The sequence below is a fragment of the Rhinatrema bivittatum genome, chromosome 1 (genome assembly GCF_901001135.1).
Source record: "Rhinatrema bivittatum chromosome 1, aRhiBiv1.1, whole genome shotgun sequence".
NCBI classification, from domain to species: domain Eukaryota; kingdom Metazoa; phylum Chordata; class Amphibia; order Gymnophiona; family Rhinatrematidae; genus Rhinatrema; species Rhinatrema bivittatum.
In genome coordinates, this window is record NC_042615.1 from 99,910,961 (window position 1) to 99,931,814 (window position 20,854).

General features: G+C 43.1%; 1 protein-coding gene across 6 annotated transcripts in view; it reads right to left on the reverse strand.

Annotated features, from left to right (window-relative positions):
- Positions 1-20,854, reverse strand: part of VEGFC (vascular endothelial growth factor C) — a 271,647-nt gene that overhangs the window by 45,446 nt on the left and 205,347 nt on the right. For all 6 annotated transcript variants that reach the window (XM_029579571.1, XM_029579500.1, XM_029579856.1 and 3 more), the window contains one exon: positions 2,495-2,646. In XM_029579571.1, the coding sequence (XP_029435431.1) occupies positions 2,495-2,646 (152 nt within the window). The remainder of the gene's footprint in view (positions 1-2,494; positions 2,647-20,854) is intronic.

The window sequence follows — 20,854 nt, forward strand, 5'->3', positions numbered from 1 at the left end:
AACACTAAAGTACAGAGCTCTTTTTGTGTGCCCTTTCTCTTTGTTCTTATGCCATGTAAATTACAGTACAAATATTATCCTTATAAAGAGGTATTGCTTTAAACTATTATAATATGAAGATAGTTTTTCAATTATCTTGTTTGTATATGTATTAGATATCTTCTAAATTATGAAACTTTGAAATGTTCTTCAAAGACATATTCAGTGAACTTCCCTGTTACATTTATTTTATCTTTTTATTAACTGTGCCTGTTTCCTATGGTTTGATGTATTTTTAAAGCTAACTTTTAAGTTCCATTGCTAGTTCATGCAAAGGAATGGCACTAGAGAAGGTGACTAGTTGATATGTTTAAGTCAGTGTCAGAGATGAAAAACAGGCCTATCAGTGTTTTCAATAGACAAAATTAAATAGCAAAAGTAAATCCTAATATTTGAGATGGGTATCAGCATATGTAGTTTCATTTCCAAGGTTCAAATAGTAATTTTCATATACACCATGGGCTTCTAGAAGCCCAGGAGAGATTACATGTTTATCATATCTATTTCAGAATTTGAAATCATTGGAAACTGAAAGATCTATTTACAGTCTTAATCTGAGGAGGTTGTTGAACATTCAACATAACAACTGTCTATTAATGTCTTAGTATTATAATAATTTCTGTATATTAATTATAATACCTTATAATATTACCCTTTAATAACTTTGTTTTACCATATACAGGCTGTGGTTAACGGCATGTAAATATTATATTGGAATTTAAAATAATGTACAATGCCTTATGATTACTTCTTTAAAACCTCATGTCAGGTCAATGAAAGACAAAAATATGCTACTAAACTTTTTCCAAATCAAAACTGGTGATAATAATCTCAGTAGTAGTATAAAAGTAATAAAACTTGACATAGTATAACACTCTAAACCTATGAACTATATGTGCTGAAATACCTTCCTTTCCTTGAGCCATGCACACCTCACTCCTATCTACTTCAGAGCAAAAACAGATAGGTAATCTCTCCTAGTAAGCAACAGGACTGATTTCACAATTTTTTGGAGGAATTAAAAGAAAACTAAGGTTGTGATATGAAGTTTGTATTTCCTGAGATCTTGAGGAACTGAATTATAACTTGATCTAATGTATTTGATCGTCAATCTGAATAGAAGCAATCATGCTCATTTCTACCTTTGCCCACAAATGTTATGAAAGTGGATTGGTTGATGACTTTCGAGAGTTTGAAAATGCAGTATTGGTTATTCAGCTAGTGAAATATATTGTGCTTTTATGGGTAAAGACTCATTAAAAGATTCATGAAAATGATCATTTGAAAGAGCCTCTTACTGGCAGTGAAGCACATTTTCTCTTCAGTCTTATACAAAACTTGACTTATCCATCAACAAATGCCTTTTCCAGGACGCCATTTAGTACAATTGGCTGCACTATTAGTGAATATTGCAGGGTTATGTTACCCCACATTAGAGAAAGGTTCTTGCACTCATCAAAGTCAAATATGCCATGTTTTCGGTATCTTTTGGGGCAATTTTAGTTTCCACAGATTCAGCTTTTAGCTATTGATAAAAAAGGGGAAAGTTATAATAGTCATGGTGATGGTAATGACAAAGACCTGAAAGGTGTTAATGTACAATAAACAAACCTTTTTCAATTTAAAAGAAATTGCAGCGCTAAGGTTGTCATGTGAAGCTCCAAGGAAGTACTCAGAAACAATGTCAGGAAATATGTTTTCATAGAAAGGATAGTGGATGACTGATATCCCTTTTCAGAGGAGGTGGTAGAGACAAAAAGAATTAGAGAAAAATAAAACAGTGGGATAAAACAGAGGAAGGCAATGACACACTGGATAACCTACAGAGTGCCAGCTGAGCCCATAACAGTGGTATGACTGCTCTGCAGTAATCCACATGTAGTAACGTTTACAACCCTAAATGGCACTGGGCAGATACTTTCGTCTTTATCTGCCATCATTATGACTAATGAGGCGGATGCAACTTGTAAGGAAGCAAATACTGCAAATTTTCATAGCAATCATGCTGCTGCTGCTGTGATATGTTTCAGATTCCTAAGCTAGGAACTGTGTCATTGTGTAAGCCTTTCTTGCAAAACAGACACAGATTGAAACCTTTTCTTAAGTTCTTTATGTCTTCAGTTCCTTTTTGTGGAGCATTTGCCATAAGTACAGACTGGTAAGAGAATGCTTGATAAATCAGCTCATTCTGTGAATGAAGAAATCGGGGCTCCTGTGCTAGAGAACCTTCATTAGCAACTTTTTAAATTTTTGGCTGTTTCATTCAAAGGAAGTCCTTAACTAAAAAAAAAATTTTTCCAATATATATTTTCTTTTAAGTTGTCTTTGCCCATTAAAGAATTAAATTTATATATAACATAAAAAGCAATTTTTATCTAATATTTGAACTGGAGATCTTAGCACAATGTTTTCAAGCCAAGTTCACAGAATGAACAAATAAGTATTGTATACTTACTGGGACTGGGTTGCTGGCAAGGAGCGTCTAATAATTGAATGAACTTGTCTGTAAACATCGAGCTTAGACATGCATCTGCAGGATGTATGATTGGCAAAACTGATCGTAACTGGTTTAGGTCCTTGAGACAGTGGCACTGTAATCTCAAACAACTATAAAAAGGATGGAGAAAAAAAAAGTAATTAGAAACAAATGCTGTGGAGAGTTTAAAATCACAAGATCAAGAAAATAAAGCTAATTAGTACTGTCTTTTAATCTTATTAACTTGTTGCACAAGATGGAATATAGAGATGGTATCTTTCAAATGGGCGCGCATTTTCAAGTGCGCATCAGTGCATGCCCAGAGGTGCGGTAATTTTATAACAAACTCGCAAATGTTATAAAATAGCCTAGGCGCGCTTATGTGCACGCTTACTTTTGCAAGTGGGTGCGCACAGCTGTATAAACTCGGGTTTCAGCTGCGCAAGTGGGGAAATTTTACAACAGGCACACGTCCATACTATGACTAGTTTCACCAGTTTGTCCACCAGTTCGGCCAGTCTAGAGCTAGGTCCTCCAACCCCACCTTGTTCTTTAGCCTACACCCCCCCCCCCCAGATCTCCAAATCCCTTAAACCAGTGGTCCCCATCCCTGTCCTGGGGGCCCACCAGCCAGTCGGGTTTTCAGGATATCCACAATGAATATGCTTGAGAGAAAATTTGCATGTTATGGAGGCAGTGCATGCAAATTTTCTCTCATGCATATTCATTGTGGATGTCCTGAAAACCTGACTGGCTGGTGGGCCCCCAGGATAGGGTTGGGGACCATTGCCTTAAACCACTCAAGGATGACTGTATTTTGTTTTTTTAACTTACATTTCCTCCACGGCAGAAATAAACTTACACGGCGGCACTGGACCTGGGTGCATGCTCTTGGGCACATCTCTTGGGCACACTCTGGAATGCCCATACCTGTCCACACTATGCCCCTTTGTTCTCCAATGTGAGATGTGCGCTCATCCTCCCTTTTTATAAAATTGGGTGGTCACGTGCATGTGTTAGATGCGCGCCCATCTCCTGATTTTGGCACATGCATCTTTTTTAAAATTCACCTAAAATCTTTTTCAGCTTATAATTATAGAAATGTAATTAGGTTTTATATAAATCTATATCTATATCTATCTATATATACATAAAGTATAAGAAATTTACTTTCCAAATGTGTATGCGGATTTATTGGGACCTAAATCCCATGTCAGTAATAACCAGTTGGAAAGTATTAACTATGATCTATGATTTTAGCATGTTCAGTACAGAAATGTTCGATATACAGAGCAGCATGTGAAATATAGTTCAGAAATCTATTTCCATAATGGAAAGTTTAATCTTCAAAACTATATTTCCTGTGCCTCCCTGCTTGTTGATGTACCACATGGCCACCTGGTTGTCCGTCTGAATCAGGATGACTTGATTTGAGAGGCGATCCTGAAAAGCCCTGAGAGCATATCTGATTGCTTGAAGCTCCAGGAAATTTATTTGGTGTTTGGCTTCCTCTGGAGACCACATGAGCACCCTAGCCAAGGTTGGAAGCGTCGGTGGTGAGTGTGATCTGAGGACCTGGAGTCTGAAAGGGCAAGCCTTGGAGGAGACTGATCTGATTTTTCTACCAGGTGTGAGACAGACGGAGTGAGTCGGTGACCTGGACAATGGTCAACAGGGGCTGAAAGGATTGAGTCCATTGAGACCTTAGAGTCCAGTGCATGAGTCTCATGGCCAAGTGGGCCATTGGTGTGACGTGGACTGAGGATGCCATGTGACCCTGGAGGACGAGAAATTGGCATGCAGTCGTGGAGTGCTGAGACTGTAGCTGGTGAGCAAGAGACATGAGAGTTACTGCTCGTTGTCGAGGCAGAAAAGCCTTTGCCTGCAAGGTGTCCAGGTCTGCCCCAATGAAGGACAAGGTTTGAGATGGGACTAAGTAGGATTTGTCGTAGTTGACAAAAAATCCTAATGAAATTAGAGTGTATAAGGTTAGATTGAGGGAAAACAGAGCAGCTTGCTGAGTGGTTGCCCTGATTAACCAATCATCCAGGTAGGGGTAGACGTGAACACCTTGGGTTCTGAGGAAGGCAGCGACGACTACGAGGCATTTTGTAAAGACTTGTCGCGCAGACGCTAGGCCGAATGGAAGCACTCAATATTGATAGTGCTCGGGGCCTCCTAGAAACCTCAGGTATTTGCATTGAGATGGAGTTATCACAATGTGCGTCCTGGAGGTCCAGAGAGCAGAGCCAGTTTCCTCTTCGTAGAAGAGGCAGAAGCGAGCCCAAGGTGACCATCTTGAACTTTTCTCGCTGAAGGTACATGTTGAGGGCCCGTAGGTCCAGAATATGAAGAACGCTTCCTGATTTTTTGAGGATTAGAAAGTACTGGGAATAGAACCCTAGGCCGTGCTGAGAGTATGGTACAGGTTCTATTGCTTTGGACTGGAGAAGGAGGGAGACCTCTTGATCCAGAAGAATGCAGTGATTGGATGTTCTCCACTTCGGTAGAGGTGGGGAGTCCGGAGGCACGGAGAGAAAGTTCAGATGGTAACCCTGAGCAATTATTGCCAATATCCATTGGTCTGAGTGATTGAGTGCCATATGTTATGGAAGTGGCACAATCAACCTCCCTCTGGTATTTGAGGCAGTGGAATTTGGCTGCTGCTCTCTAGGTGGAAGTCAAAAACCTGAAGCAGGCCTTGGTTGAGGAGCTGCTTGTGGCTTTTGTTTACGTGTTTGACGAGACTGCGGTTTTTGATAAGGTCTCGTGGCACGGGATCTGATTGGTGGCGGATAGGACTTCTTCGGGCGGAAGAATGACTTCTTAGAGTCCTTCCTGAAGGGCTGTTTTGGAGAGAAGTCGGAAGGCATCAGAGAGAGCTGTCCTAGGGTCTCATGATGGTCCTTTAATTCTGCTACCGTCCGTTGAATCTGTTCACCAAACAGATTATCTCCGACACAAGGCAGGTTGGATAACCTGTCTTGTACTTCTGAGCGAAGGTCAGAAGACTTGAGCCAGGCCCACCTTCTCGCTGAAATAGCAGCTGCAGATACTCTAGTAGAAGTATCAAAGATGTCATAAGATGTTCTGATCTCATTTTTGCCTGCCTCAAAACCTTTGTTTACTAGGGTTTGTAATTGTTCTTGAAATTGCTGAGGCAGGGAGTCCGAGAAGTCCTGTACCTGCTTGAAAATGACCCTATTATATTGGGTCATATAAAGCTGATAGGCAGCAATCCGGGAGATGAGCATGGACCCTTGGAAGACTCGGCGACCAATGGCATCTAGGAACTTCTGTTCCTTGCCAGGTGGAACAGAAGAGTGAGGCTTCAACCTTTTTGCTCTCTTCTGTGCAGACTCTACCACTACAGAGTGGTGATCTAACTTTGATTTCTGAAAGCCTGGAGCTGACTGCACCAAATCAGTAGTGTCAGCTTTCCTGTGGACTGGAGCAATGGAGCCAGGATGTTCCCAGCTCTTCTTCAGGAGGTCCAGAAGAACCTGGTGGATAGGGATGGAGGTTATTACCTTGGCAGCATCCAAGAATTGGAGCAACTCCATCATCTGGTGCCTATCATCCTGTTCAGTCTGTAATTGGAAGGGGACCAATTCAGACATTTCTTTCACAAAATTTATAAAGGAGAGGTCCTCTGGAGGAGAACGCTTCCTACTTTCAGTGGGTGAAGGTAAATCATCGGTGTCTGGAGAGGAATCATCAGTCCAGGTATCATAAGGATCAGCACCTGTCCCTCTAGGAAGTGGAGGAGGACAGGATGGTAGGATACCTGAAGGTCCTGGTCTAGGCTCCAAAGGAATCAAAGGAATTATTGGAGGCACTGATGAAGGCATCGAAGGCACCGGCACAGGCATCGAGGGCATCGATGGATGGCTCGGTGGTGCTGATGGACATATCTGCACTGATGGTTGGATCGGTGGTGAGGGACATATCGGCATCGATGGCTGAGGCAGAACTCCCGATGGAGGGATGCGAAACGGTGATTGTCCTCCCGGTGACACTAAGTGGGGAAGGCACTGGAGCCATCGGAGACCCAGGATCCATTGGTGGAAAAGCGGCCATGAGCGCTTCCATCCTGGAGAGCAGCGGTGCCAGCGCTGCAGGAATCGGGTCGATGATCAGTTCCGCAATTGGTACCGGTGTCGGAGGAACCTGAAGTCGTTGCATCGCCTTGTCGATGGCCTCCTGAACCATCTGGTCCAGTTCTTTTCGGAGACCTGGAACAAGCAGCCCCGGCTCTGGAACAGAAGAGGGAGGCAGAAGCATAAGCCTCCGGGGGGACCACCGTTAAAGGCGGAGTCGCGGCTCCCGATCCCCTGTCAGGTGAGGGTTGCCTCGGTGACTCAATCGCAGAAACAGTCGGTGCTTTTTCTGGACGAGGTTTCTTTGACAGCGGCTCAGATGATGGCGAAGTCGATGATTTTGCTCCCTCGATGTTCCAAGACTTTTGGTGTCGGTGGTGATGTTTGTCCCTGCGATCCCCTCGGTCCTGAGGGGAAGTAGAGGGTGTCGATGGCCGAGATGTCGATGCTGAGCGGTCACCGGCTGGTGGTCGATGCTGGCACGAAGTTGATGGTGCTGGTTCTGACGACGTTGATGCAATAGACGGAGTCGGGGTTTGAGCACGGAAGAGAAGCTCCATCTTCTCCATTCTGGCCTTGCGACCTTTTGGTGTCATTAGATCACATTTGGTGCAGGTGAAGACATCATGCTCACATCCTAGACACATTACACAGACTTTATGGGGGGTCTGTGATAGACATGGTGCGGATACAGTCCGGACACCGACGAAACCCGATGCCATGGCAAAAATCGAGCCACGGTACGGTCGAAGGCCAGTAGGCCATGAGGGCCAAACTCGACGGTAATCAATGGAAAACAGGTAAAAACTTACTGGAGTACTGCGGTCTGAAAAAAGTTAGAGGAGGGACCCCTGTGGGGCAAATTAACTTTTAGTAATTCCGTGAGGAATATTCCTGTCAGGAATCTCTGCAGAGCTCCTCTACCGTGAGGCTACTGCTGCACGGAAAAAAGAAGACTGAAGGGGGACCCCTGCTGGCTGCGGGGTTGGTGGCATGCTGGGCATGCCCAGTAGGGGCCGGTCGAGTTTCTGGAAGCTTTGGCGGACGTTTTCCGTGATTGGGCTCCATCCTGTGGTGTCGCCCATATGTGAGGACTACCATCCAGCTTGTCTTGTGAGAAAATCTCATTTCCCCAACTATCAAACACAATGTGGTTGAGAAAAGAGTATGTCTCTGTATTGAAGAGAAGGAAGGTCTTTGGACTTGGGCTGAAGAGAAGCTAGGTCCTGGGACCAGTGAGCTGATCCAGATCTATAGCCTTCCAGAATGCGCTAAGAGATTTTTTACTCATTGTTATCTTTACTTGTGGTATTTAATTGCAAAAGTGTCTGCCTTGGGTATAGGAGAGGGCAGTTTTTAAACTTAAAGGGGTGCTTTTTCTGGGCTTGAGAGAAGAAATAGTCTATTCTCTTAGCAACTGATTAGTGTGGGGGAAGGGACAACTGTCTCTGTACTGAAGAGAAGCAAGGTCTTTGGACATGGGTTGAGGACTAGCTAGGTCCTTGGACCAGTGAGCTGATCCAGATCTGTAGCCTTCCAAAACTCGCTAAGTGAATTTTTATTCATTGTTATGTTTACTTGTAGTATGTAATTGCAAAAGTGTCTGCATTGGGCATTTCTCCTTTGGGACAGGTGACTCATAGTGCATTGCAGGGCACCATTAAGAACTCCTTAGTCTCCTTTGGATTGCAAAGAGACACCCATAAGTACAGATTCTTGTGGCCAGTTAAGTAAAAAAGCTAGTTAGCCTTATGCTAGACTGCTTTCTTAGTGATATTCTTTTATATTTCTGTAGTGCAAGTCCTGTAATCTCTCTTTTTCTTGGTAGCCAGCTTGTCTGGGGGAAGGGCTGTTCAAATTCAATAGCAGATACAGAGTCTGGTGAACAGCCATGGGCAAGTTTTAACTGTTCAGTTCCCTCCTAGTCTACCCTACTTCCCACCCACCCCTGGGTTTGTTCTTCTAATACTGTCTGCTTCAATACATAACTAAAAATAAGATAATTTGGAAATTTGGCAATTCCTTAGCTGTTCTCCATCAAATCAACTGAGCAAAATGAGGACTATCCAATGTAACAATTGTGGAGACTTTATTTTGAGGCAAATCTGGAAGCTTAGGGCTTGTCCCATTTGTTCAGAACTCTCTTCCATGAAAAAGGAGTTGGCTCAAGTTAAAGCTGAATTAGCTGCAATAAAAGTATCAGAAACCATCAAAAAATCCTCTCCCACTTTACAGTATTCAGGAATCGTTTCCAAAGTACCGCAGAAAAATCAAAAGCCTAGAAAAAATGGTTTACAATAGGCTCAGGTAGGATAAGACCTGTGACCCAAAGATACCTATTCTTCACACTTGTGCAGCCCACATGTTCACCCCCACTTACACAGAGCATACAAGAACCCAAGAACAACTGGATTAAAGTGGGCTCTGGTAGAGTAAGACCTGTGATGCAGAGACATGCTCTCTCAAGTGACACAAGTACAAAATGCCTTCTCTGTATAAGATAATGAAGAAGCTCTTGCGATAGAGATTGGAGTGGTATCTGAAAAGAAAGAAGAAACCCAATGGACACAGAAATTCCATAATACAATCAATAACCATAAGAAAAAGCTCATTGTGCTGGGTGACTCAGTCATCAGAGGCACTAATTTGGGAACTCTTTTCGAGGGAAACACTACAGTTAAAAGCCTTCCAGGATTTCAGCCAATTGAAATGCTAATCAAATAGTCAAAGCGATGAAAGAAGAAAGCAAAGACTCTAAAGTTAATATTATCATCCATCTGGGAGCCAATGACCTTGCTAGAAACAACATTCAAGTGGTACAGAGAGATTTCCAATCTCTGGCGAAGAAGATTAGTTACATGGCGAAGACTATTGCCTTTTGAGAATTAGAGATACTCAATGTTTGAGTATTGCCTTTTATGAGAATTAGAGATACTCAATGCCCCAAATAAATATCCCATCTCCTCGGTAGTAAGAGACCTCGGAATTCAGCTAGATAATGAAATGAATCTAAAAAAATGGATAAACAGCATAATTAGAGACTGTTATTTTAAATTAAATGTTTTAAAAAGATTGAGACCCCTTTTACATAGCTCTGATTTTAGAACAGTTTTACAAGTCCTTATTTTTTCTAAGACAGACTATTGTAATGCCTTGCTTTTGGGCCTCTCCGCCTCCTCCACCAGATCACTTCAATGCCTTCAAAATTCAGCGGCAAGAATTTTAACTAATACTAGAAAGAATGAATACATAACACAGATATTGAAAGACCTGCACTGGTTACCTATTACTTCTCACTCTCAATTTAAAGCACTATGCCTAATACTTAAGACTCTGTACAACAATAAAATTGAATGGTTAACTGCAGCTTTACATTTCCACACATCGCAAAGAAGAACAAGATCAGCAGAAAATGGGACTCTTACGATTCCTTCTCCTAAATCAGCCCATCTGAACTCAGAGAAAGAGCCCTATTCATCGCTGGGCCCAACTATGGAACTCACTGCCACAAGACCTTAGGCTTGAAACAAATATTAAGACATTTAAAAAAAAAACCTTAAAACATGGCTGTTTCAACAAGCCTTTCAATTATCTGGATAGTGTGCTTCTCTTTTATAACATTTATTTCTTTCTGCTACTTTAAATACTTTTTAGAATTCTTATTTTAATTCTTTTATAGTTTTTATATGAATTTTATGTATTTACAACTATTTTGTTCTTTGGAAATGCAAATGTTCTTAATTTGTACATTTAATAACAATTGTAAACCGATGTGATGTGTGTACACGAATGTCGGTATATAAAAATCAATCAATAAATAAATAAAATAAATGCCAAAACAGCACTATCATACCCATGAAAAGCAACTCTGAAAATATTATACTAGGCCCTAAAACACCAATATGGCCCCTATTAGGAAAACAGAACAAACCAGGTTGCTATAGACTCCTACACAGAAACTGCAGAGTAGCAGATTACCTTACCTCTGTCACACATGCAGAACACATGGACAGACCCTCACCAAATACAGAATAGAGACCATAAATTACAAATAGACACATACAGACAAAAACTGAACTGCAACAAGCTAGACTTGGTATGCAGTTCAACAAAGGAAAAACAGAATCATCGCTATTCTTCATAAAATAAACAATACAATCAAATAATATAAAACATCAATCATAATAAAAACATGTTGCCAGAGGATGTGGTTAGTGCAGTTAGTGTAGCTGGGTTCAAAAAAGGTTTGGATAAGTTCTTGGAGGAGAAGTCCATTAATGGCTATTAATCAATTTTACTTAGGGAATAGCCACTGCTATTAATTGCATCAGTAGCATGGATTCTTCTTAGTATTTGGGTAATTGCCAGGTTCTTGTGGTCTGGTTTTGGCCTGTGTTGGAAACAGGATGCTGGGCTTGATGGACCCTTGGTCTGACCCAGCATGGCAATTTCTTATGTTCTTATGGATATTTTAAACAGATCTTTTTTTTTAGAAAGTTCCAAAAATCAATAAAATATGTGACCTGGCTTTGCCTGTCACTAAGCTATTGCCCTGTTGTTTTGTTTGTTTGTTTTTAAGCATAGTAGAGGGTGGGCAGATTTTGGAGATCCTCTTTTGTTCTTATCTCCACCTTTTTTTGTGGGAAAACGTAATAAATTTCCTGAAGCACGTAATTTGGGTCTTTTCCATCCCCTGGGTGAACTGACCAATGAGAGGAGAGAGGAGTTTTCTGCTTGGTAGTAGAGAAAAACAAAGGAGAAGCTTTGGATTTTTTGGATGATTTTGTACTATTCAGAGATTTCCAAGGACATCAGTTCCTACAGAGGGAATTCCCTCGAGTATCAGGATGGATTGGACATGGATTTTCTCTTGCTTCTTGGTAAACAAGTGGAGCAAGAGGTAAAGAGAGCTGAGATTTTGAACATTTCAGAAAGAGTGCTCTTGATTATTTAGTTTTGGAGGATTTTTTCTAGTTTTGAATGTTAGAGTTACAAAGAGGATATCTTACCCTTCAAGGGGTAGGCTTATTTTGACATGGATACTGGTGCAAGGATGAAAAGCACTGCAAGGAGGAGAAGTATGGATAAATAGACCATTGCTTTTCTCACTTTGATTTTTCTCACGCTGTTTTTGATCTTTCAATTATTGTCTGGATTTTGATTTTTAAACTAAAATACATTTTCTTTTGAACACAATTTTAGACTCAGACTTTTAAAATTATTTCCTGGTGTAGCAGTGTGCTGGGGTTTTCCTTTCTTTTTTTTTTCTTAGTCTCTCCGTGTCCCCTCTTGAAGTCCCCCTGGCACAGCAGTTGAGACCAGTGGTTTTGGATGGACCTTGAAGACCACAGGCATGTCTGCCAAGGACCCAGGACGTTGATCTTCCCCCTCCCCCCTTGCTGGAGGAACCCGGGCAGCATAGCACCCTAAATACGGAACATTACTAAAAATATTTCCAAAGCAATTTATTTTAGCCTTATTAAAACTAATAAGGATAAAATAAATTCCCCATTCTCCATACCTGGTAACTTTTGATTTCTAGTCACCCTGAGACTGTCGTGGAAGGGTGGGAAAGAGGGATGGGGCTGAAGAGAAGCTTTGTCCTCTCTATCATTAACATACACACATTCTGCTTCCCCTCTGGAATGTGCAAACTGCAGCAGCCTCCACCTTCAGCCCATGCAGCTTTCCTCTTAGACTTGGGCAGATGCTGCTCCTGCTCCTTTCTTCTGGCCACATGGGTTAACACCACTCCTGCTCATTCTGGCTGCAGTAATTGTGCCTCTGCCTCCTTCTTCCCACCCATGTGGGCCTGTGTGACAGAATTTCCTTTATTTCTAATTTGCTTTATGCTATATTATATATGTTGAAGTGTAAGCCACGAATACCTATGCTGGGCCTGCACGGACAAGATCAAGGAGCTGCAATCGTTGCAGTCCTGCCCTGCTGTGCCATCCTCTAGGCAGCCACCTACTTCTACTGGCCCTGCACTCTATTTCACACCCACCCAATACATTCTTGCTCCATCCCTTCACCACTTCACTCACCCCCTTCCCCTCTCTCTGACCCCTTTCCAGTTCCCTATTGCACTCACGCCTACCCCTTCCCTCCTTTTCCCCTCATTCCCCCCTTTCCCTTTCCCTTCTCTCTCATTCATTCCTTACCCTTCCCTCTCACTCACCTCCTTCGTTCTCCTCACTCCCCTTCCCTTCCAGGTAACTTCCTCTCTTCCCTCTCACTTGTGCCTCCCCTCACTCACAACCCCTTTCCTTCCATCTCGCTCACTCACTCTCCATTCCATTCCCTTCTTGCTCTGAGAAGAGAGGGGCGAGAAAGGAAGGGGAACTCAGCTGAGTGAGAGGAAAAGAAAAAGTGAGAAGTTCTCTCTCACTTTCGCGTCCTTTCGCTTCACTGTCTTTCTCTCACTTCTCTTCCTCGCCGTATTCTTCTTCTTGCCCATAGGGGGTGGGAAATCTGCGGGCACTTCCACGGCTCTACTTCAGCTTGCGGGAGGATGGGAATTCCATGGGCAGTCATGTTAGGCACCACAACAGCTCTATTTTGGCACATGAGGGGGTCAAAACCCTATGGGCACATATTCAAAACTGCACTGCCATGGTTCCTTTTGGTGGGCGAGGTCAGAGAGTTTTGAGGGGTACAGTGATTTTTGCAACCTTTTCTACTATCGCTTTCCTTTGTGATGCAGCAAAAAAATATGTAATTGAAGCAACATGATTGATAAGTTCTGAGGGACAAATACTCTAAAACTGTAAACAAATGTCAGCTACTACAGTGTGCATATTAAACTGACAAAAAAAAAGAAAATAATACAAATTAAATCTAGTAGAAAACTTGAAAAAGATAATAATCTCCTTCTTTCCAAAGATGTGCATTTCCCAACATACCATCCCTCATGTGTTCCTTTAAATGTCCAAGTGACATACTTCACTTCATTAAGAAATTAAAATTACAACTGATATCTAATTTCAGAACAGATGGCATATTTGACCTTCTCTGCATTTTCCTGTCCAAAGCAAATAATTAAATTATTTTTTAATTAAGTAGATTAAAATTGCTGAACTCTATGTTTTCAAAGGCCTATTGTAAATGCAATAGTTAATAAAAGCAGTAATGTTCTTCTGAAGTGGTCATTATCAGAAAATTGACTTTCCTGGTATGTTAAGTAGCTATGGTTTTATTTTAGAAAGAATGCATGCTGGCTGAGATATAACATAAGGCACTTGCTAAAGTGTATAACCTAAATTTTTTCACAGAGATCTCTGAAAAATATAAGAACATAAGAACTGCCATACTGGGTCCAACTAAGGGTCCATCAGACCCTGTTTCCAATGTTGGCAAATCCAGGTCACAAATAGGAGACAGATTCTATGCAGCTTATACTGAGGGATAAGCAGTGGCTTTTCTCAATAACAGTTTATGGACTTATCCTCCAAGTACTTCTCCAAACCTTTGTTAAACCACATTCTCCAGCAATGAATTCCAAAGCTTGTGTGAAAAAACTTTTTCTCCAATTTATTTTAAATGTGTTAGTTAGAAACTTCATGGAGTGTCCCCCAGTCATTGTATTTTTTAAATAATAATTCACATTTAACTGTTCCACTTCACGCATGATTTTATAGACTTCGATCGTATATCCCCCCTCAGCCATATCGTCTCCAAGCTGAAGAGTCCTACCTCTCCAGCTTTACCTCATAGGAGAACTGCTCCATTCCCTTTATCATTTTGGTCAACCTTCTCTGTACCTTTTCTTTTGCTATATCTTCTTTGCTATATCTTTGTAGATTCAATCGTAAAATGATATTTCCTGTTTTATTCTCCTTTCCTTATTTAATAATTCCTAACATTCTGTTTGATTTTTTGACCGTCACAGCACACTGCACTGAGGAATTAAACATATTGTCCATAATGATGCCTAGATCCTTTTCCTTGATTGTGTCTCCCAGTACAGAACCTATCATGTAAATACAGTTTGGATTACTTTTCTTTATGTGCATCACTCTACACTTGTCTACCTTTAAATTCCATCTGCCATTTAGATGCCCTGGCTTTAGAAAATGTGCCTCCATGTCCCTTGCCCTGGGTGAAAACAATTTAGTTTTTCCTTTTCAGCTAACGCTTCCATACAAGAGCACAGGTGCCAATAAAAAGGCTCGCCGCCCGGGCGTAGAAGAGGTACAGTTGCTAGTTTTATATATTATATAAGTTGCAATTTCATGCAATCTGCTTGTGATTTAACAACTTGGAATAATTTTGTATCATCTGCAAATTTGATCTTGCTTTTCCTTTCTCCAGATCATTTATAAATGTATTAAAAAGCATTGGTCCCAGTACACTATTTACTTTCCTCCATTGAGAAAACTTACCAGTTAGTCCTACTCTCTGCTTTCTGTCATTTAATCAGTTTGCCAATTCACAATAGGCCATCGTTTCCTATTTCAAGACTTTTAAATTTTCTCAGGAGACTCTCATGAGGGACTTTGTTAAACGCCTTCTGAAAGTCCAAATACACTATATATCCACTGGCTCTCCTTTATCCACATGTTTATTAACCCCTTCAAAAAAATGTAGCAGATTGTTTGGGTAAATCCATATTGGCTGTGTCCTATTTTTACTTATTATTAAAATATATATAGCACCCAATCAGCAAAGCTATAAAAGTCAGTAACATTTATAAATAAAAGACAAAACATCAAATATAAATGTAAGCATCATTGCCACCAGCGTTCTATTCAACATCTCACCTACCTACAACCATCAAAATTATATTTCTTACTATGCGGTAATGTACAAGATAGAAATCTCCATAGGAATAGAAAGGCCTTAACTTGTTTTCAAACATTTTGTTAATTTAATTCTGTCCTAACTGTAACTGGAAGCTTGTTCCAAAATTGTGGTGCTATACTTGAAAAAGCTTGCTTAGCCTAGCACTGTAACCTAAACTTATATACTGCAGAAGTTGACAACCGATGACCCTTTGCCAATCACAGGGTCTGCCCCGGCACATATGACTCCAACGTCAACCAAATACTTCGGACCATTACTTCGGATACAGCGGAAAATCATTGACAGCAGTTTAAATTTTATTCTCTCAGCTACTGGTAACCAATGTGAGAAGATAATAATGAAACAGCTTTTTCATAGCTATTTTTGCCACATATGAGTCTAGCTCTGCTGTTTTGAAAGACTCCAGTTTTCCTAACCAAAGCAGCTGACATCGCCACCAACAAAACCTTAATGTAAAGCAGAGTTGCTTACCTGTAACAGGTGTTCTCCTAGGACAGCAGAATGTTAGTCCTCACATATGGGTGACATCATCGATGAAGCCCTATCTCGGAACACTTTTGTCAAAGTTTCTAGAACTTTGACTGGCATACTGAGCATGCCCAGCATGCCACGAACCCTGCAAAATGTACAAGTGAAAAATAAAATAATAAAACGTAAGCGAACCCAACTCCGCGGGGTGGCTGGTGGGTTTCGTGAGGACAAACATCCTGCTGTCCTGGCAGAACACCTATTACAGGTAAGCAACTCTGCTTTCTCCCAGGACAAGCAGGATGGTAGTCCTCACATATGGGTGAATAGCAAGCTACAGGATGCCCGAATAGAGTGAACCAAAAGCACCCAACGACGTGCAACAGGCACAACAACAGGGGTGTTGTTGGGTATGAGGGCAGCCTGAATTCTACAGTGGGTCGCAGGTAGGAAGTTGGGTTATTAAATTGGAAACAAATTACGTAGGACAGACGGGCCAAAGACGGAATCCTGCCTGCCAGCCTTGTCGAGGCAATAATGAGCTGCAAAGATGTGGAGAGAGCTCCATGTGGCAGCTCTACAGATGTCAGCAATTGGTACAGAACGGAGGTGTGCTACTGATGTTGCCATGGCTCTGACTGAATGCACTTTTACACGTCCCTGTAGCAGAAGGCCTGCTTGTTGGTAGCAGAAAGTAATAAAATCTGCCAGCCAGGTGGATAGGGTCTGCTTGCCCACCGGAACTCCCAGTTTAGTTTTACGAAAGGAGATAAAAAGTTGGGTGGACTTCCTATGGGCTGTAGTGCGGTCCAAATAAAAAGCGAGCATACATTTACAGTCCAAGGAATGCAGTGCCTGCTCACCTCAGTGTGAGTGAGGCTGTGGAAAAAATGTGGGCAGTATTATGGACTGATTCAAGTGGAAATCAGAAACTACCTTTGGCAAGAATTTAGGGTGAGTGTGGAGTAGCATATGATCATAGAGAACTTCTGTATAAGGTGGGTATGTAACTAGCACCTGTAGCTCACTGACTCTGCGAGCCGATGTTAAAGTAAGTAGAAAGAGCACTTTCCAAGTGAGATGAGTAGCTCGCAGGAGTGCAGGGGCTCGAACGGAGGTTGCATGAGCTATGCTAGCACAACATTGAGGTCCCATGCAGGGACTGGAAGATGCAGTGGAGGCTTCAGCTGGAGCAAGCCTCTCATAAAGCACCCTACCAGGGGTTGTGCTGAAATCAGGGCATCTCCTACACCATTGTGGTAAGCAGCTATGGCACTGACATGCACTCGGATGGAGGAAGTTTGTAGGCCAGACTCTGAGAGTCTGGCCTAAAGGCAGTCCAGGAAACTTGTTATGGGGTAGGAAAAGAGATTATTTCCTTTGTCATGCACCACAAGGAGAATCTTTTCCATTTGGAACGGTAAGATTTCCTAGTGGAAGGCTTTCGTGAAGTTACACGGACCTGGGACACATTGTCGGAAAGGTTAAGGGATTGTAGGATCAATCTTTTAACATCCATGCTGTCAGAGAAAGGGAGTGGAGTTCGGATGATTCAACAGTCCGTTATTAGTGTCGGATCTGTGCCCAGGCGAATTGGTTGCTGGACTGAGAGGTCGCGTAGGATAGGAAACCAAACTTGCCACGGCCAGTAAGGGGCTATGAGGATCATTGTGCCCAGGTCTTGTCGCAACTTCACGAGAGTCTTGCTGATGAGTGGAAGTGGAGGGTAGGCATATAGAAGACCCGTTGTCCATGAGTGGGCGAAAGCATCCCTTGGTGGTGTCTTGCGGCTGCAGTGTAGAGAGTAGAAGTTGTCTACTTTGCGGTTGTGAATTGACGCAAAGACGTCTATGTGCGGGCGGCCCCATTGGTGGAAAATTCCGTTTGCTACAGTGGGATCTAGCGACCATTTGTGGGGATGGAAGATCCAGCTGAGATTGTCCACCATCACATTGTCCACGCCTGCCAGGCAGGTTGCTCTCAGTAGCATGGAATGGGAGAGAGCCCGAGCCCAGGCCCAGATCTGCGCTGCCTTCTGGCATAGCTGGTAAGAGCCTGTGCCTCCTTGCTTGTTGAGGTACCACATCGCTACCTCGTTGTCCGTTTGGATTAGGATTACCTTGTTGGACAGGCAATTCTGAAAAGCGAAAAGGGCATATCATATTGCCTTGAGATCCAGAAAATGTATTCGGTGCTTTGCTTCCGCTGTGGTCTAGTTTCCCTGGGTTTGCAGGTTGCTGACATGGGCTCCCTAACCCAGGTTGGAGGCATCTGTTGTTAATGTAATTTGAGGTTCTAGAGGTTGAAAAGGTAGTCCTATCTGAAGATTGGACGCCTGTATCCACCAAGTTAGTGAGAGACGAAGCTGGCTGGTGATGTGGACAATGTGGGACATATATTGATGTGATTGGGACCACTGGGACTTTAAAGTCCATTGTATTACTCTCATGGCTAGTCAAGCCATTGGGGTAACGTAAGCCGTGGACGCCATGTGGCCTAGCAAGGTTAGTAGGTGACGAGCTGCAGTGGTTCGGCGAGTCTGTACTGTTTTGGCCAAGGTTGACAAAGTGCGTGCTCGGTCCTTTGGGAGGAATGCTTTAGCTTGAATGGTGTTTAGATCTGCTCCAATAAACAAGAGGGTGCGTGATGGAGTTAGATTTGACTTGGGATAGTTTATGAGAAACCCCAAGGACTGTAGCAGTTGTATAGTGAGATGGAGGGATTGAAGCACTACGTCTTGGATGGACCCCTGAGTAGTCAATCGTCTAGATATGGGTAGATGTGGATACTGCGCTGTCGTAGGTAAGCTGCTACTACTGAGAGGCATTTTGTAAATACACGGGGTGCTGAAGCTAGGCCGAACGGTAGCACTTGGAATTGAAAATGCCTGTGGCCGACTAAGAATCTGAGGTATTTTCGATGAGGAGGGGTGATGGCTATATGGGCATATGCCTCCTGAAGATCTAGACAGCAGAGCCAATGTCCCTTTTGTTGGAGAGGGAGCATGGTTCCCAAGGTTACCATTCTGAACGTTTCCTTGCAGAGATGTTTGTTTAAAGCACGTAGGTCCAGTATAGGATGAATGCCGCCTGACTTTTTTGGAAATAGAAAATATCGGGAGTAGAACCCTTTTCCTCGCTGCAGTCAGGGAACCGGTTCTATGGCATTGGACTGCAGGAGCACTGAGAGTTCTGCCTCGAGAAGTGGAGTGTGGTCATTTAAACTCCATGCCGGATGAGGTGGAGAGTCCAGTGGTAGTGTGAGGAAGTTTAGATGGTAACCATGGGCAACTACAGAAAGGACCCATTGGTCCATTGTGATTGAGTGCCATATGTTGGCAAAGTGGCACAAGCGGCCTCCCACAGGAAATATTGTTGGAGGCGGGGGTTGACTGCTGCTCTATAGAAGGGAGTCAAATCCCCGATGCAGGAGCAGTCTGAGAGGCTGGTTGGGCTTTTGGAGGTCTGTGCTGACGAGGCTGACCTTTTTGATAGGGTTTGGTTGGCCGAGTCCGGGATGGAGGAGGGTAATACCTGTGGGTTTGATAGGTTAGTCTCCTGGGATCTCATCTAAATGGTCTTCTGGTGGTAGACGAAAAGTCAGAGGGAACAGTAGATGGCGCAATGTCTCATTATGGTCTTTGAGTTGCGCAACTGTTTCCTGGATTTTCTCGCCAAACAAATTGTCCCCTGTGCATGGAAGGTCTGCTAACCTGTCCTAGACTTCTTGACGCAAGTCTGAAGATTTCAGCCATGCCCATCGTGTGGCACTTATACCCGTGGCTGACAATCTGGAGGCAGTCTCAAAGATATCAGTCTCAAAGATATCGTGTTTTCCAGCATTAAGGCCCTTCTGGAGGATGGATTCAATCCTCTTGAAAGTCCTCCAGCAGGGATTCGGAGAAATCCTGAACTTGTTTCCAGAGGTTTCTAGAGTATTGTGTCATGTATAGCTGATAGGCTGATCGAACGCTGGAACACCCTACGCCTGAAGGCATTCTAGGATTTCTGCTCTTTGCCAGGAGGGTCAGAAGAATGAGGTTGGGACCTCTTAGATTTCTTCTGAGCAGATTCGACCACAACAGAGTGGTAAAGGAGCTGGCTTTTCTGGAATCCTGGAGCTGATTGAAGCAGGTAGGTAGCATCAGTTTTTCTGTTCACCGGTGGAACTGTACCTGGGTGCTCCCAGGTACAATGTAACAGGTCAAGCAGAACTTCGTGGACTGGAATTGCCATCACTTCCTTGGGGGCATCCACGAATTGCAGAACTTCCAGCATTCTGTGCCTGGCATCCTCTTCAGTTTGCAGCTTAAAAGGGATGGTTTCAGACATTTCCTTTATAAAGCTGGCAAATGAGAGGTCCTCTGGAGGAAAGCAGTGTCTTTCTGGAGGTGAAGGCTCCGATAGGATGTTCTCAGAATCCTGAGAGTCAGAGGAATCATCACCCCAGTGATCATATGGCTGGGCCCGTCCACCCTGTGGTTCTTCCGATGGAGGTAGAAACCCTAATCCAGCTGGATCAGGAGGTGGCACCGATGGAATCTGTGGAGGCACCAAAATAGGTGGAGGTGGCACCGAGGCAGGTGGAGGCACCGATGGCATCGGTGTTTTCGATGGTCTTCGGGGTGGAAATATATGCAAAGTCCCCGGAATCGGGTCCGGCATCATCCGATTACAGAGGAATCGGTGTCGATGCCGGTGGAGGAATTGATGGTCCCGGAGGCAGCGCTGGTCTGAAAGGAGCAGGCACTGATGGAAGTGTGCTGATAAGGGTCTCTAGCCTTTCGAGGAGTGGAGCCAACATCATAGGCACTGGATCAGGCTTCGGCATGGGAGTCTGTGCCGGTGACGATTGAAACTCTCAAAGCGCTTGTAGAACTGCCTCTTGGACCATCCGGTCCAATTCCTCCTGAAAAGCTGGTGTTGGTAACACAACTGCCGGGGTTGGAGGCTCAATAGGTGTTGCC